We start from the raw sequence: 17,989 nt of genomic DNA, 5'->3' as shown, positions 1-17,989 counted from the left end.
ACAATCTTTTTACGACACGAGGCAGTCTCACATATAGACTGCAATGCAATACATAATGTAGTTCTCCACAACTGTTTGGAGAGATCTGACTTTATAGTAACTAAAAAGAGTGTGTGAATCTACAATTTTTAAAATATCATTGTTTAGGTTTTGGGGTTTTTTTGTCTTTTTTTTTTTTTTCATTTTTTTTCCAAATAAGGCTTACCCTGATAATATCTAACTATTTACTGTTAAGGCCATTAAAACCCAAAAAAGTCTAAAAATCTTTTAAAAAGCTGGATGGGCCATATGTTAAATTTTCTGTCAACCAGAGAAAGAACAAAGCATCTGTTTTTGTTTGGTTCTGAAACTGAGGTACACATTTTATTTTGCCTTCTGTATAATCAGTAGAAACAGAGGAGTTGATAAGAAGATGCAGTATTAGCTCAAGTTTAATTTGGTACATTACTTACTAGTTTAAAACACTATCTGTTGACCCGTACTTGTATACTCTACAATTACAGGTAAGATCAGCGCCATCCCTTGTTTTGCTCTTAGGAGATGCAATGGTGCTGCAGCGGTGCTGGGGTCAGCCCTCACGCGAGAGGACTCCTCTGTGCCACTGGCCAGTGACATCTCCGCACCCAGGACTTTTGAAAGGAGCCCAGGCTCTTCCTCCTCAGCTAAAACGCTGCTTACCGTTAAAGACCTCTAGTGTGGAAGAGCAAAGCGGTTTATAAAGAGAGGTCAGAGAATTTCAAAGATTTCAGAAGGATACTCACCTAGCCAAAATTCAATAGCACTTTATGAATAAGGGACTCAGATTAACAAAATAATACCTGTACATCCAACTTCATCTGTCTGAGCTTCAGGCCCCAGGATTTCCTTTGTTTCTTTTCCAGCTGAAATAGTACATTTCACAGAAAGAAGAATGAATATTTAAAAAAAACCAAACACACCAACAAAAAATGCCACACACACAACAGCCTAATATATTTGAGTTATTTCTTCAGCAATTTTTTCCATTTCTGTATTGTTTAGAAGAACTGCATTTAAAACCAATGTTCTTTCAAAAATATGGATTGCACATTATTTCAGCAGTGTGTTGAATGACAAAGATAATCCATGGTTAAAGAAATTAAATCTTAAAAGGAAGCAATACTAAACGCTAACCATTATTTGAAGAGAGGTAAAGACAGGGACAGTGTGTTTCTCCAGCAAATAAAGATTCAGCTACTTAAATAACCCTATCTAGAAACACAGCTATCTGATACACTGGAATATTATTTCTGGAAACCAGAGTATCATAAAACAAATAAGTTTACATTATTTTCTCCAATTAGCAGTTTTCAGAAATGATTGAGAATTTGCTGGTAATGTCTGCAAACAGCTACCTAATGCGTTCTCTTTCTTGTAAATCTTCTAGAAACCACTTATAGGCTGTGACTTCTTAAACAAACAAGGATTTTAAACACATGCTCCCCACTTCAGATCAGCTGTGCACTACAAAAATGTTTCACATATCAATTCCAATATTCAATACGAGTTTGCAGATACCAGATGTGTGTAGAACTGATGCTGTGGAGCCTACCTGCCTCTGAAGCTCCAGCAGCTCCTGCTGAGCTGCAGCGCTCAAGGATGCAGCATGGAACTTTTAACTCACTACAGGTTGTTGGTTCAAATCCATCAACGGCCCAAGTTGTTCCTAATTTATGTTTGTTGGGTAGCCTAGGCTGGGAAGTTCCTATTGGAAAGGCTGCTGCTGGCACCTCTGGCTTATTGCAGGAATGCATAGGAAAGCTATGTTGGTTGTTTCACTCCTTTATCAGTAGTATGCTATGCTAATACATGTGAAATTAAAGAATTACTTCATAGTTTTATTATGGAAACCTTAGATGCTTCAGAGCTACACTGCAGAAAAAGACCCTTTCATGATACAGGAGGTCAGACTATACAACTGCTATGATTTGAAATGGCAAATGTTATACTGTTGTTTACCTTATTTCACTCCAGTGCAGGGAAAAATCCTTTGGCTTGGCTAGTCAAAACCCCAGGACATTCCAGCTTTTTAATTACAGGAGAATCCAATTTCTCCTTTATATGGAAGATGATAAATTCTAGGAGAACGTTCAGTTCTCAGATAATACCAGCTTCCTCAAAGGAAAAGATTGTTAATTCTGTCTACTTTGATAAAATTCCACAGACCCCAAATATCTGAATAGTCACAATCAAGAAATATGCTTAAAAGGAAACTGTAACTCTTAAATCTTACTTTAATTTTATTTGTCATCTAACCGCCGCTCCCCCAAACGGTCCACATTTTATTGGTCAATACTGGCTGTGAACTGATAATATTTTTGGCTCATGATACCACAAATTTGGTTCAGAATTTCTAAGATGGATGACTGCATGCAATGCAAATTTAAACTCAAAATTTAATTTCTTAAAAACAAGTAGGATGCAAACGCGCCACTTTTCTTTAAAAAGGGTTTGTGATTTTTCTCCATTATGAAACAGGCTCTATGGAAAGGGGGAATATCGGTAAGTTCTTACTCATAGAAATTTAAATTATAGTGTCTCTAGCAAATTCCATTGGGTTCAGTACAAATAAAAGCTATGCTTCCCAAGGGAATGTCAAGGAATTTATGGCATTATAGATTAATGTCAGTGAAGTTAAAAACCCTCTCAACTCTAATAATCATAACCTCTGTTTGGTACTGTGTCTTCCCAATATCTAAAAGTGGGGTGTAAGACAGGCAGGAGCCCTTTCCACAGGGGGTGGTCTTCTTAAATGCTGTAGGAATAATTAATTATGTGAAAAACATTAAGTAGAGCTTCGTCTTTATAGCTACGTATGGTCCACATAGGAAGGCAACTTTGCAATTGTGCCCTCAGAAGCCCAATTACCACGCTGCAAATACAGCTGCTGGGAAGCAAGGGAAAGGGACATGATGATGGGGAACAGATCTTAAGACACCATTCCACCAAGCAGAAGTCACAGCTCTGAACTCCAGAAGAAATTTGAGCTACCTGCTGAATGACCGCTTAAATACAGGTCTCCAAGAATAGCATCTAGGGCATGAATATCCCTCTTGGCATTACATCTGGACAAACCAGATAATTGTAAAACATGTTCTTGGGCTTCTGTATCTCATCACTGCTTGTGAGCAGCTGCTTAGAGATACGGTGGGACTTCCTAGGGTTAAATGCTAATGATTTTCAGATCACAGGCAACAGTGTGTACTAGCAGCGAACATGCAAGACACAATCACTGTGTCATAGGCTGACTGTAAAGATCTCTGCATGGGTAAGATAACCAATCAAATTTAAACCGTTAGCATAATGGAAATTTTGGTTGTAGGCAGAAAGACAAACTTCACTGAAATTTCCACCGCAGTCTTATCTTCAGAGAAGAGAATAAATTCCAAAGCCCATCAAAAGAGTTGCTAATTTAAATTTTTTAGAGCTAATTTTCTGATATGCATGTAGCAAGCACTGTTTACAGCTTACAGTATTGCCTGATTGTTTGCTTCAAGTAAAAACTTGATCAAAAAGATGCTACACTTTTTTAGCCTTTGTCCCAAAAGGAATTAATACAAAATAGCACAGCAACCTTCCTCAGCAACCCACCACACTGGAAGAACACAATCTGTCTTACAGCACATAGGCTCAACCCAAAATTTTATGAGTTAAAGGAATTTTTGAGTTCTAGGAAGAGCTTAAACATATCTTCATTAATTTTTAAGGGTTCTTTCAAGGTCTGGACAATTTTTTTTAAATTTTCATTTTTTTCAAAGATGATATCTTAATACCGGGTCTGAGAACTCTAGATTTGCTAAATACTTATAATACATAATAATGCTTTTAAAATGTATTAATATATTAAGTCAATAAGTTTAACTTTTGCTTTTTTTTTCTTTTTTAATTGTAATGTGGGTTTTACTTTAAATGAAAAAAATCATATTAGAGAATCATTGCACACATGAATGCTGGCACACTGCCAACAACTTGTGCAGGATACATGTGGTTCACTTTTTCAAACTCGTATGACTTTCAGTTAAACCTCTTGAGATACACACCTTATATTTAAAACACCTGTTCCAAAGGTCTTTTAGAAATTCAGTTAGAGTGACTGGAAACGGAAGGAAACTAATCTGATAAAGAAATGTTACGTGTGTTGTTTCTATTCTTGGGCATTCGTGAGCAGAATAAATATGTAAAAAAATCATTCTGTCAAGTTCAGCTAAACCCAGGAACTTTCAGTACTACTTTACTGATGAAACACAACTTACTAAAACTGCTGTAGTGTATGTTTTCTAAAAATAATCACCAGTCCTGAAGATATTAGTGTTGCACAGGCACCTACTCCAGCACCTTTCCCTGTATAAGAGAGATCATGTATTCAATACCTCTCTCTCCAATTTTTAATGTGCAAGCAAGACTGATGATAACATTTTCAGCTCACACCTTTCTTTCTAGGAAAGCTATAAAAAAGTAAATAGTACTTTACCATAGCAAATCAAAGCTCCATAAAACCTAACGTAGCCTTCATTTTTCTCATGTAGTCATTGCCAAAAATTCAAACAATTTATTTTAAAACCCTCCAGACTGCTACAAAAGAGGCTTCAGAACACATAATTTTTACAGAAGAAATTTATGGTAGTTTGAGCAAGCCTGCATGGCAAGTGTTTAATCTTTTGTCTGTCTAAACACTGATGAAAGCCTATCTTCATCAGCAATGACCAAGGCAGAGAAAACACTGCCTACACTGTGATTCTACAATCACAGTAGAATTTGGTTCAAATGCTTCATTTTAGCAAACAAATTTTAAAAGGTTACAAATTGGTACATTTGAAATAAGGAGTCAAAAAAGATGCCACCGCACATCTAGAGCTCTGAAAAACCCCAGAAGGTTGTCTGAGGCAAGACGCTGTGTCATGACTACCTGTAGGTACATCTCCAGGAAACGTTAAGTCCAAAAGGTCTTGGCCCAGCACCTCCGTGAGCCAGTGCTGCTCTTCACTCCCTATTTCAGGTTTCCTACACAGGGTTTAAGAAATACTCTACACACAGCCCATTTTTATGTAACTGCAATTCCTGATAGATATAGCCTGCAGTAGAGCAAAGATATTATAGGAGAACTAAGAAAATTACCTAGCTAATAATTGAGCTCCAAAATACTCATTTCCCTGCACAGCATACCTTGGCAATAGCAGCTATGTAAAAACAGTCTGAGTTGATGCTATTCTTTGAACTCAGCTGCTCTCTCTCAGCTGGATTGCAGTTAGGGACCATATGACTGCTTTCTGTTCACTTAGATGTGAGGTCATGCAATTTGTCTTAAAACACCAGTTTTAACAAGGTGGATGCTATAGAATTGTGGCTGGAGTTCAGACACAAACAGGGATATACCAGAAAATATTCTGTATCTTTCAGGGGAGTAAGGCCAAATTCCACAATAAATTCCACTAATTTATGCATTTATGCCCATTTGGCTCAAAAGTAAGCATGCCATGTGATATTATGAAATGCAGTGTCTGATTCCACAGTAAAAAAAAAGGCCCATTTCCTGATGGCTTAAAATTTTTAGCTTCTAAAGCTGCTGCATACTATGTACAACATTTACCTCCTTCCACTGTTTTCAAAACACAGATTCATTACGAGTAAGACAGCCAATTCTAAAACTAATAATCTAAAAGTTATTTTTTCTGGCTATATTTTACAAGAGAAAAGTCAGAAGCAGCTCACAGGGAGAAATTTACATCTGAATATTATTTTGTTTCATGTTTTTGGTTTACTGCTTACTCCCCAAGCTGAGCAAACCCTGAACCTTACCGGGAGCTATGGCAGAGATGTGCCACGCAAAAAGACTTGGAAAAACTAAAAGCAAGTAACTAGTTTCTGATCACCCTTGAGAATGCTGCATCCACAGATTTGAAGCTCCCGTTTAACAATGCAAGTAGAATGAATGCACCTCAAAATCTGCCTCAAATATTAAATAAAGAACATAAAATATATTACAGTAAACACAATAGAAAACCTCTTTTTTGATTGTGACTATTACATGTTATTTCAGTAACAAAGTGACCAAAAAAATGTTCTATCAAACCTTTTTAGAAACCTTTCTCTACATAACATCATCAGTGAAAATGAACATACCTTCATCTTCCCAGCAACTGTTTGTACTCCCTTCTCTTTCACTGTTTTCTGGTAATACTGTATGGTCTGTTGGCAAGTCATCTTCTGGCACACTAGCATCACAGTCTGCTGCATCAGTTACACTTTCTTCTTCCACTATATGCAATTTATCTTCATCATCTGAATCTGAGTTTGCTTCTACCACGTTATTGTAATTGGTAACTGCGGACAGAAAAGAAGCAAAATACTGATCAATACACTCTTAATTTACAGCATGGAGCTCCAAAGCTTTCAGTACTGTGGCTAGATGCTACATCTGGGGCATCTCTATGGAGTCATATTGTTATTTCTTCTTTCCATACGGGGATGACAGTGGCTTGTGAGCAACTTGGACATAATGGCAGCACACAAGGAGACATCTGACAGCTGCTGGGCTTCCACCACTGCTAGGAACCACGATATGCTGGGTGTGCAAAAGTGAGAGGTAAGGCTGCACAAGAAAAGGCAGCAGACAACTCCAGAGTTGTCTTCTGGGCCACGCTGAAGCATCAGGCTTCCAACTGGATCACTCCAATTTGGATACCAGCATTATTGTATGTTTCCTTTAAGAATATTATGGCCTGATCAACAGTCTCCGAAACACTTAATACTGATAAACAACATTTTGTTACAGACAGACATGTATAATGAGGATGGGCTGTACGTATGTAGCAATCAGTGGGAACAAAACTGCAGGGAAACAGCTGGCACTGAAGACCACGCAACCCCAGGCTGGGCACGCTGCGCAGAGGGCAGCTCACCGCTCCTGTCCAGTCCCACCGAGCCAGCCCTTGTCCGCAGGTATGCGCGCCAGCTCTGCACAGCCAGTCCGTCTTCTCACTGGCTCCTCCTGTAACTGATGCCACCCCCATGCTCTGGGGATGAGAATCAAGGAGCAACACATAGCAATAAATGGAAACAATAAGGAGATTTGATTCGGAAGGGCTAAAGTGCTCCCGATCCAAGCTAAAATGCTCTTACAGTTACACCCAAAGATCACGCTAAAGACTCAGCAGGTGAACGTGAAAGGAAAAATCTCAGACATGACTTTGAATGGAACTCTCACATAACATTTTCCCCAGCTACCACGAAAAGGTAATAACTCTATTTTTTCAGCCTGGAGAACATATTGCGAGAGTCTTGTGGACAAAGGATTACATGACGATATATATGTTTCTGTCATATGGGAGCAGATTATTAAAATAGTCTTCATTTGTAAGCACAAAAGATCAGTTACAGCCATTTCAATTTAAACTGTAAGGATTATGTATTAAGAAAAAAATGACTTTCACAATCTGTTGAAATGTCTTGTTACTCACACTGAAGTTAAACTATTAAACATTTATATCTATATGTGTATTTCTTCTTCACTGCCAAGTCTGAACTTCTTACTGAAATGCTTCAAAATACAGTTTAAGAAAGAGAATAAATTTATGGATAAATAAACTAACAAGACTCATCTTGGCTGCAGTACTCCTTCAGTGGTTATCAGAATTATACCTGGGAGGCACATAATCATGCTACTTTATGATACCTGCATCCTGTCACTGTTAGCACACGAGAAGCCAGACTGATTCTTTCACATGAACTCCTGCCTATTAAGGTAGATAAATAGCAAACTAGACTCATTCTCTTCTGAAGTTAGCTATTTTTTTTTAAAGTAGATATTCTAGTCATTTTAAAAATGCATTTAAGCAGGGAAAGTGAGTAACATTATGAACTGACAGGCTACTGTTTCATTTCCTTCCAATTCAGAAGAAAAATGTCTCTAGACTTCTAGAACATGTGTAAGCATGACAAAAGAGCCTTTTGAATTTAAAACAATCATTCCATGTTTCCGTATTTTATACATATAGTGTTATTTGAAAAATGTAGTAACGCCCCGCTATTTATGGTATCAACCTCTTCTACGACAACAAATTTAGGAAAATTGCCTAAAGACTAGTATGTGGTCCATTTCAATTGATAAATTGATCTTCACTTTATATTCTGTAACTGATTTTGCAACGCGAAGTAGGTACTGTAAGGGATGCTGCAATGTTGTGTGAAAGACAAGACATACATGTATTCCCTCACCAAAGCAGAAGAGATTTATGAATTTATTTGCCTGAGAAATGGTAAATGCAACTTTAAGAAAGTCTAAGAACAGACATAAAACAGGAGGAAGTGGAAAAATTATTTTAGCTTGTTGTCTTAACTGGGTTTTACTGTGATGCTTAGATGTGGAGGATTATTAATACAAAACACCAACGTATTTACCTTTGCCACATGCAAAGGAGACCAGTAAGAGCCAGGATCAAAAATTATAGGCATAAATTCAGATTTCAGTAATGTAGATAATAAATACTTGATTTTTTGAAAAATACATTTCCTGTTTAGCTTGGGAAATTAAGTGGAATCCCTCATAGTAGATTTAGAGTTGTTTTCATGGAAAACAAAAATACAGTCAGAAAGTTTGTCCTGAAGAATTACACGTGTGGAGAAAAACCATCTCTTCTTTTCCTCCTCATATATTTTTTTATTTTAAATATAATCTATTCATTAGGGCTCTATTTACCTTGAAATATTTTCATACATTCTTACTACACTCACTCATGTGCTAACTCTGCAAAAATTAAGAACTCCTCCTTCTCCATAAAAAGCGAGGAACAAATGGTCTTTGGGATTTTGGTTCCTTGCACCAATGATCAGCTGTCAGCAAGGAAACACAATAAAATCAGCGAGAAATCTGGCTCTAACATTCCTGTTTTCCTCTTATGAAGAGCTTTGGGGGAACTAAACTGCCAAACCTGCGTCTAAAAGGGCTTGGCACATTTGGGATGGCCAGGCAACCCGCACACTAAATGCAGCAGAAAGTCAAGCACTTAAAATGATGGAAACATCCATATATCTAAATGATTACATGCTGTTTTCCCTCTATAGGATCCTTGCCTCATCTAGTGCAGTGATGGCAAATACGCAGGGAACGCTCAATTTTATGGAGCGAACTGAGTATTTGTAGGATCCTGCCTCATTTTTTCAGACTGCAGAGCGATTGCTCATTCTTTTTATCCCCATCAGCCAGCAGTGTTCCCAAAGCCTCACTTATAGGATGTTAGCCAAAATGGGATTCCTTATTATATATTATGTATATTATATTAGAGATTTTTTATTATATATTTATATATATTAAAACTATATATTATACATAATTTCCCTACATGGCATTCAGCAGGAATGCTTCAAAACATACAATTAACTGAACTGTAGTAAGGTGATGGTATCTCCATTTTACAGAGAAAAAAACTGGCTACTTAAAACTAGAGGGTTCTTTTGGCGATCCTGGCATTACCACATCAGTGTAAGGCATTTCAGGCCTTACTTTTCAGAGGACTTTGCATTTATACAGCATTTTATATATTCACAGCACACTTGTGTTCATTCCAAATGCAGCTGTGCTCAGAGCCCAGGTACCTCGGCCTGCGTGCCACAGCAACTAGAAACAGAGAGATCACCTCCAAAATAAGTGACCTTCCAGAATCACATAAAAACTCCTTGAAAGAGCGAGAATAAACGCCAGTCTTTCACTGAAGCTTTCAAACGCCTCAGAGAGCATGCTTTTGATTCCTGCACCCCTCTACTTAAATTACTATGCTTTCCAGCGATTAAGACGAGGGTTCTGGAGGCAAGAGCTTCCTTTAATAAACACCCCTGTTACATTCTCTGGGCACCGTTCCTCCTGTGAAAAAATTATGTGATCACATAATTAAAGATCTTATCATTATGCATACATGCAAGGGACAAATTAAAACAATTTGAACAATCTTCATTCTGACATCTTCCAACTTTTTTTGAATGCTCGACTTTCAAAGTTGAGTGTTTGATTTCAAAGAATATATTAATATTCTTTAATAGAAATGATGGTTAAAAACCAATCAAACCCTGTAATTTACTGTATTTTTTAGCTAATTAAAATTAAAATCCCATTACATGGTACCATACTGATGCCTGCATGGCTGCAAAGCCTAGCTTTAGCAATGCAGATCTGCTGCTGGTGCCCTACGAGACTAAGGTGGTAGTAGCAGGCTGCTATCTTCATTTGTTTCAGTCACGTTTTGGCTACACGCTTCACAGCTCTTTGAAGACATTAAAGAAACCCTGGAACTATGGCACCCGGCATCCAACTGCAGGGGTAACCATCCTCCCCCTCCCTCTTCTCCAGTTCAATCCTAGAGCCAAATTTAGACCTTTGCTATCTGCACATCATTTGGGGTATTTTCTCCTTTCGTCCTTGATGTTTCCTCCAAATAGTCACCACTGAAAGAAGAGGACAACAAGCTCACGAGCCTTGCTTGATGCCTGGCACCACAGTAACTGCTGAAGTTGGGACGAATAAATTTAATTAAACCTTTTTGGATAGAGGTTGAAATATACTCAATACAAAAACAGTGTGTAGAGACCACTGCTTACAGCCTCTGAAAGAAATTCAATTGAATACACATAAACGATGACTTCCAGGGGCTTCTAAGTTGGCCAAGTATTCCATGCAGAAAATAAAAAACACATGGAAAACCTCGCTTAGAAGAACAGTTACAGCTTTCCAATGAAATAACTACAAATAGTTCAAACTTCAGTAACATATAGTTAATGTCATTTGAAAGTAGCAACTACCTAAACAAAGTAATTGAGCCTGGATCCCAGAAAACTGGCACAAACAGCATGTCTCCGTGATGAGACACTGCTCTGTGAAAAGCAAGGACAGGTAGAGAGGTTACGTCGCCCTCAGCCACCACCGCTCCAGGGACGGCCAGCAGCAGCAGAGGAGAAGCAGCAGACCAGTAAAGGGAATCTGATCTTCAACTGTAAAAGGTAAGTCTGACTCAGATCATGAACCATGGCTGTAAGCCTCTGAAAACAGGTCACCAGGCAAGCACATATGATGCGTAACAGACATACTGGCCTGTTTTGTCCACCGTATACTATGTAACCTTAGCATAAAAATGTAAATTATTACATTATACGGTTTCATTATTCATTTCAGCTTTACTTTCACGGATGAATAGAAAGTCCCATTTTCAATGTATGTATTACAAATGACACTGAAGACTAAATATTTATTCAATAAAAGTAATTTTTTAAATCATTACTATATATCTTCTAAAATATAGATGAAAGAGTCATTAAAAAACAATACAGGAAAAATACATCTTATGAACCATAATTACTTCTTTTCCTGTTGATCACTTTCTTGCTACAGTATCCTGATTCTTAAAGAATAAATGAGTATCTGTAGTTGAAGCTTTCATTGCTCTAAGGGTAAATGACTGCAAAATGAATTGCAGAAAATGAGCTTTGCTTTCTGGATTTTTACAGTCCTAAACGCAGAGATGATGTATGATGTTGCACAATTCTAATTAAAAAGGAAGTATGTTCAAATGGAATTAGTGAATAAAGAGCTAAAACAGAGAAATACATTATTTTGCTGCTTGAATACAGCTAGGAAACCACTACACAAATGTCTAGTCAAACTCAAACATGGTATTTAAAAGGAAAAGAATCTTTAGTTCTCTGATTTAAAACCAATGGACCTGAGAAGTTTAAGGTGAACGCTAATATTGTGGTGCTGAAAGACTATAGGACTCACTGTTTCCATAGCATATACTGTAATAGGACAGTCCCCAAAAAGGCAAGTGACCTGGGTGGCAATAGAAGGACAGCTTCTCAAAAAGCTGGCAGCAGGTACCTGCTCACCGCTCCCCCATCCAGATCTGCCTTCAGAATCATTAGATGACATGAAAGACAGCATTCCCAACACAAAGAATGACCCAATCAAGTTCATATCACTCAAACTCTGATAGGAATTTACCCATCTCAACAAGAGAAAAAGTATGTGGTGGAATATGTATCAGAATAATTTAAGATCAGGTGGCAACAGCACAAAACTGCACTAGAAAGATGACAGGCTTCAAAAGAACTGATCTGTAATCTCTAATATGTACTATCATTATCTAGAAGGATAGAGAGGGAAGGATGCTTTGAACCTGATCTCTTACAGCCTTTTCTTCAGCTTGCCAGTAGTCACTATCTTTTATGCAGAGTCTGGTCCAACATTCTTACTACCTGTCTCTTTTATACCTCTCCATACTTAATCCAAGATCCTGCCTACTTCCATTCAAAAAAAACCCCCAAACCAACCAACTTTTAGGAATTTGTGAGTTAACACAAACACCCTTGAATTTTTTAAGATGTTGGACACATGTAACCAACACATTTGAGTTGCGTGGGCTCAGTATCAAAACACTGAAAAGGCTAGAGATCTAGAACAGGTGTGAGGGATTCTGATCTTTTAGAAATCCTACTTCTAAAAGCTCTTCCAAGTTCTAATAAAAAAATAAAGAAAGCTTATTCATGAATACTGTTAGAAAAGAAATCTTTGATTCTACAAACTGGAACAACTCCTGTGCTCTGTGAAGTGCATTTTTGGTTCATGGATTTCTGCTCTGACAGCCTACAATCATCTCTTGGAAACCATTTACTCTCTGTTAGCTCAACTGAAAATCTGCACCCATATATTATTTTGCTCTAGTCTTAAAAATATTTTAAGTAAAATATATTGCAAAGTCAGAAACCTGGTAATTTAGCTTTCAGTATTTTATAATTTAGATTTTAGGGTATACTATTAATTTTATTACTACTTGTGAATGAATTGCCATATTTCCACCTCTCCACTGATAAGCTGCCCAGTATCTTTAGTAAAGTTAGACCTTTATGTTCTTTTCATATATTTCCTCTCATTTTAATACATACACTTAAAATTAATAAGTACCTTCCATGCAATAATATAAACAGAACTACGTTACCATCTGAAGTAGAAACATGGAGAAGAGCTTAAGAAAAAAGAAGGCATATATTCTTGCTTGTCCAAAAATTCTCTGCCTGTTTCCAGTAGTTTTTTGGCTCCCGGAATTCCTAAATGAGGTGTGTTGTCTTCATATCTAATAGCCTAATCTTCTGTGAATTTGTCTGGTTACTTTTTAAATTAGTGAAAATTTTGACATCTACATTATTCTGAGGCAAGCAGTTTCACAGCTCTGTGTTGTGGGAAGAATAAGTTTCTTCTGTTGATTTTGAACCTGCTCTGCACTAGATTCAGTGGGTGTCCCCTAAATCCTCCCCACTTGTGTCCTCTACGCTCTTCATGATTTTATATACTTCATTTCACAGCCCTCCCTTCCAACCTGAAGGGTCCTTGTCCACTTGTTACTCATACAGAAGATGTTCCACTGATCATTTTTGCTGCACCTCTCTGGACCTTCTGTTCTGCTGCATCACTGTGTTTACAAGGGGGAGAAATGATAAACTAGAACTGCACCCAACATTCAGGATGCACATGCATCATGGATTAGAATAGCAGCATAACGTGCTGTTTTCTTCTCTATCCCTTTTCTAATAATGCAGGTCATATTCTAGGACTTTTCTTGACTGCTACAAGTATTTAAACTGACATTACTACAGGTTTATTTTCTGTAACCCCAGAAGTGCTGTTCCCAAACGGTAACAATGAGCTCACAACCCATCACAGGACTCTGCTCCTCCCTCCACATACATTGCTTCACTTTTATCTACCTAGAATTTTACCTGCCTTACTACTGCTTGGCTATTTAGAAACACCGTCATTATTTCCCAAACAAGTACAAGCAACCCTCTGTGAAAATATTTGCTGCTTCCCAATCTTGTCATAGCCTCCATCAGGCAGCAGGGTGATTTCCCGTAGTATTGGGACAGCCAGCAGCACTACGGAGGGGAGTGGAGGTAGCAGAACACATTACATTAGGCAGCTTGTTGAACTAGGTAAAAATACACTACAATCAGATCTTGTTATGCGGAAAGTGTGAGGATACAGTATTATACTCTTAATTAAATCATTCAAGGGAAAAAAAAACACCTGCTAGAGATTAGTTTCTGAAATAATCCATTTTAAATTTAATTTAAAAATATAGTTGTAATTTTCAGAAAAATTATTCTGCTTTTAAGAACAGTGTATGTGCTATAACTGTGGAGAATAGAACTATCTCTCATATATAAAAGGTTGACTCATTGTTTATTTAGACACAGACAAATACACACATGAGCATGCCCACACAGGAAAAAGGGAACTGGATTCAGTCCTTCCTCTGCCTGAAGGGATCAAACTTACATCTCCCATGTGTATGTATATAAATATATGAATAGTTGTAAAAATGTAAGTCTAAATATTTACATGTACCAAACACATTTCTGATAATTTTGTTTAACTAATAAAAATCTCTTTCAAAATGTTTTTAACACCTCTTAACTGAATACTAACGTCCAGTCAAATGCAGCTTGACACACATTTTGATTGGACATTCTGACACAATAAAAGCCATAAAATTCAAGATTTATATACCTTAGTGCATATTAAGATTCATCTCAATACATACGTACTGGGTTATTTGGTCTTCTGGTCAACTCAAAGAAACTCTGAGTTTAAAATCAATGCTTTGCAGGTGGACTGTTACTAAAATGTGCTCTAAATGCTGTACCAAAAGTGAGACTGAATGTTTGGCTTGGCTTATACAACACACGTTAACATCAGTGGTGTAAATACAAATTTTCTGCTTGTCAATTTTAAATCATGGTTTTAAAATCAATCAGTATTTGACATTAAAACCAAACTGACCCTCGATGTTGAATTTTTCTATTGATATAGTGAAGCCTGGAGCAAAGCCTGATGATCTAAGTCAGGACCAGTTCCCCAGCATGAGGGTAATGGCTACAGCTCTGGCACTAAACTCTGAGATGACATAAGAGATACTTGGAGCAAATCTGACAAATATTCCAGCTTCAGTGATTAAATTTTTTGTTGCTTGCCTTTGTTCATCTGATCATTAGTTTGATTTCAGGTTAACTTAGTCCCATATGCACAATTATATTGGAACGGGACAGTTTTCAACCCAGAAGCAGAAGGAGCTCCAGGTTTCCCAGTGGGCAGACACGGTGGAGTTTCTGCCACAAAGGTGAATAAAGGCAGACAGCAGAGAGAGCAGCTGGGCAATCTACTGCTTTGGCTGCTCCTGGCAGGCAGCTGTTTTAGCCAACTACCTGCTTTGCCTATGACTAAGATGAGTTCTGGGCTGAAGAATACACATATTCCCTCCATCTGTCCCAAACTATTCAAACTACATACCTAAGACAGACATTAGATTTTACTTCTGTATCACTTCTGGGATGCTGAGCTCAACACCAAGTCGGGAGAGGAATCCAAAAACAAGTCCCACTGATTGTAAAGGATTTGTAAGAGTCACAAGGACAGCGAGCTGATACCCACACTAGCAGGCTGGCTGGTGGAAGGGAAACAGAAATATATGGTGAAACTGCTGACACTGAGGACCTAATGCTCATGCTCCGTGTTTCAGAGCGGTCTCTCCATAAAACTAGCTCTAGTCTCGTCTTCTGGAGTAAATTTTTTGTTAGTGGCGGCAACACACTTAAGAGTGCTCCCAGAGCCTATCTCTCACTTTGTATAAAGAAAAGGCATGCTCCCAAGTCAAAGCACAGTGAGTGAGGACAACCAGGAAATTGAATTCAAAAAACACAGCCCTGATCTGAATTAAGACACTGAAGGATGTGCACCTGCAGCCAAACACCTCTGGAAGGGACACACACACACTCCTTGCCTGCAGAGTCTGAAGAGTAAAACTTTCTGTTGCTCATTCCATTATAAAAATGACTAAATGTGACTGGCATCAAAACCTAAACCTGTAGAGGGGAGGGACCTCTTGGGCCATCTACCCTGTTCCTCCCTCCTACAAGCAACCAGGTCATATACCCCCTATCACAATTTACTTTCTGAAGGGATCAATCAAATTCTTGACAGACTCTGAGTGCAGGACATACCAGCAATTGAAAGGAAAGCTGTACGTGGTCTTTCCAGACAGCCAAGAGCTTGTGGTGACAGATGCCGGCCAGAACCTGTAACCACTGGCTGTTAGAGATGAAAGTGGATGAGGTTGTGCGACAAGTTCTATGGATTGAATCCCATACTCCTCAAAAAGAGTCTGGATCTATACTGCTAACAAACATCCTGACAGAGGAGCTGCAATAGCAACACAGCAAAGCTTGAAAAGGACCTTTGGGAGACAGAAGAACGATGGCGCAGAAGACATGGATGCCAGTGAGTACGCAAATCTCTCAGCACTGCAGTGCGGGGTTGAAGACGAGTGAATGGCAATGGAGCTCTAGGACTGGTAACAAGTTGTCATACGCAGTACGTACAGTCCAGTAAGAGAGAGACCACTACCACCTCCTCCCTTTGGGTTGCTTCTCGAATGAAAACCTTTTCTTCCACACGCTTGAAATATCTTAAGATCATAGGCATGGTTGTTCCCATCTGCGCTGCTGATTGGCATCAACTCTGAACATTACCAAATATCATCTAGTAAGATGACCTGACCACAGCAACCATATGTGTTTAGGTAACTCCTGAGACTGCAGCTGACAAGCTCAACTAGGGACACTGGTTTCCCACTCATTAGAAAGGATCACCAAAACTATGCAGGCAGACCTCTCTACAAGGGGCCGTAGTACAGGGGACTGTTGGGTCACCAACTGGGAGCTCTTAAGGTAGCCCACACACCTTCTAGTTTTAACTGTCTATCACCTGAGAAATACAATCACAGCAGTTGTACACTAGGATACTATATAAGCCTTCCCTAGAAACGCTAGACACCAAATGCATGCCAATTTGAATGGCTTTCCAGATACTGTAATGCTACATGTTAAAAGTTTATAGAACTTATTAAGGGCGGGAAACAACTTTAAAATCAACTCCAGCGCTCATATGAGAATTTATTTGAATGTAGAATTGACATGAGTCCAGAGATGAGAAGTAGAGAGTACACAGACAAGTATTTCAATTATTTAGTTTTTGTCCAATAATAATTCTAAAATACAGGAAAAACATATGTTTATGTATTTATACATATACATACTTACATATATATTTTCAGGTTTGATAGCCTGAAATTAGATTTGGAAATGTGTATCTATAGATGTATACCTATATCATCATATAAAAATAATCTGATTTTGAAATATTTCTCTTATTAAGGCTACTTCAGAAAAGTAACTTAAGAAATGTAATTTTCAGCACGTTGCTTTGAGAATTTCATTACTCTGCTGCTCTTCTGTACTAAAAATGGAAGCTTCATAGCTTTGCAATATGAAGGCTTTCAGTCTTTCAGTGAGACAGAGGGACTTGCAATGGCAATTTCTCTATTGGATTTGCAAATGATGGTCCTTTTTCTAACGAAAAAGCTAACTATTGTCCAAATATTCTCTCCTTCCAGTCTCTGGATTGATGTAAATTGTACATGCAAATAAGAAAATTCTCAGTGGCAGCATACTTTAAAAAATGGTATTATTACAAGGTGCTTATAGCTTTGGAAAAACTAAAAATGGTCCCATAAGAAAAAAAATTAACTTTCAGAAACAAGACAGCTGAAGGTATATGAGAAAATTAACTGTACCCTTTGCCTGTTATCACCACTGTACAAGCCAAGGTTGCAGAGCTGTCTACAAATGAGACCTTAACTCTGTGTGTGTAATTCCATGTCAACTGCTGCTGTTAGGAAGTTTTACAAAATCTTAAAGTAAGTTTAATACTTTAAGGAAGTATTTACAAAAACTTAGAATAATGAACAGAAAGAACTATATCCCCTCCCAGCATTTTTTTTTTTTAAATCTAGTGAAAAAAAAAAAAAATCAATAATTTCATTGCAGCTTTAAACATTCAGCAGGGGAGAAGCCATACTTTGGTTCATTTTTCTCACTC

At 37.9% G+C, this 17,989-nt stretch overlaps 1 protein-coding gene across 2 annotated transcripts in view; it reads right to left on the bottom strand.

Moving 5' to 3' along the window:
- Positions 1-17,989, bottom strand: part of ZEB1 (zinc finger E-box binding homeobox 1) — a 126,963-nt gene that overhangs the window by 19,733 nt on the left and 89,241 nt on the right. For both annotated transcript variants that reach the window (XM_069778067.1, XM_069778068.1), the window contains exons 2-3: positions 6,139-6,339; positions 819-881 (exon numbers count right to left, since the gene is read on the bottom strand). In XM_069778067.1, coding sequence (XP_069634168.1) covers positions 819-881; positions 6,139-6,339 — 264 coding nt within the window. The remainder of the gene's footprint in view (positions 1-818; positions 882-6,138; positions 6,340-17,989) is intronic.

Source organism: Haliaeetus albicilla, chromosome 2 (genome assembly GCF_947461875.1).
Source record: "Haliaeetus albicilla chromosome 2, bHalAlb1.1, whole genome shotgun sequence".
In the NCBI taxonomy this organism is placed as follows: Eukaryota; Metazoa; Chordata; class Aves; order Accipitriformes; family Accipitridae; genus Haliaeetus; species Haliaeetus albicilla.
This window is presented reverse-complemented; position numbering and strand designations above follow the sequence as displayed.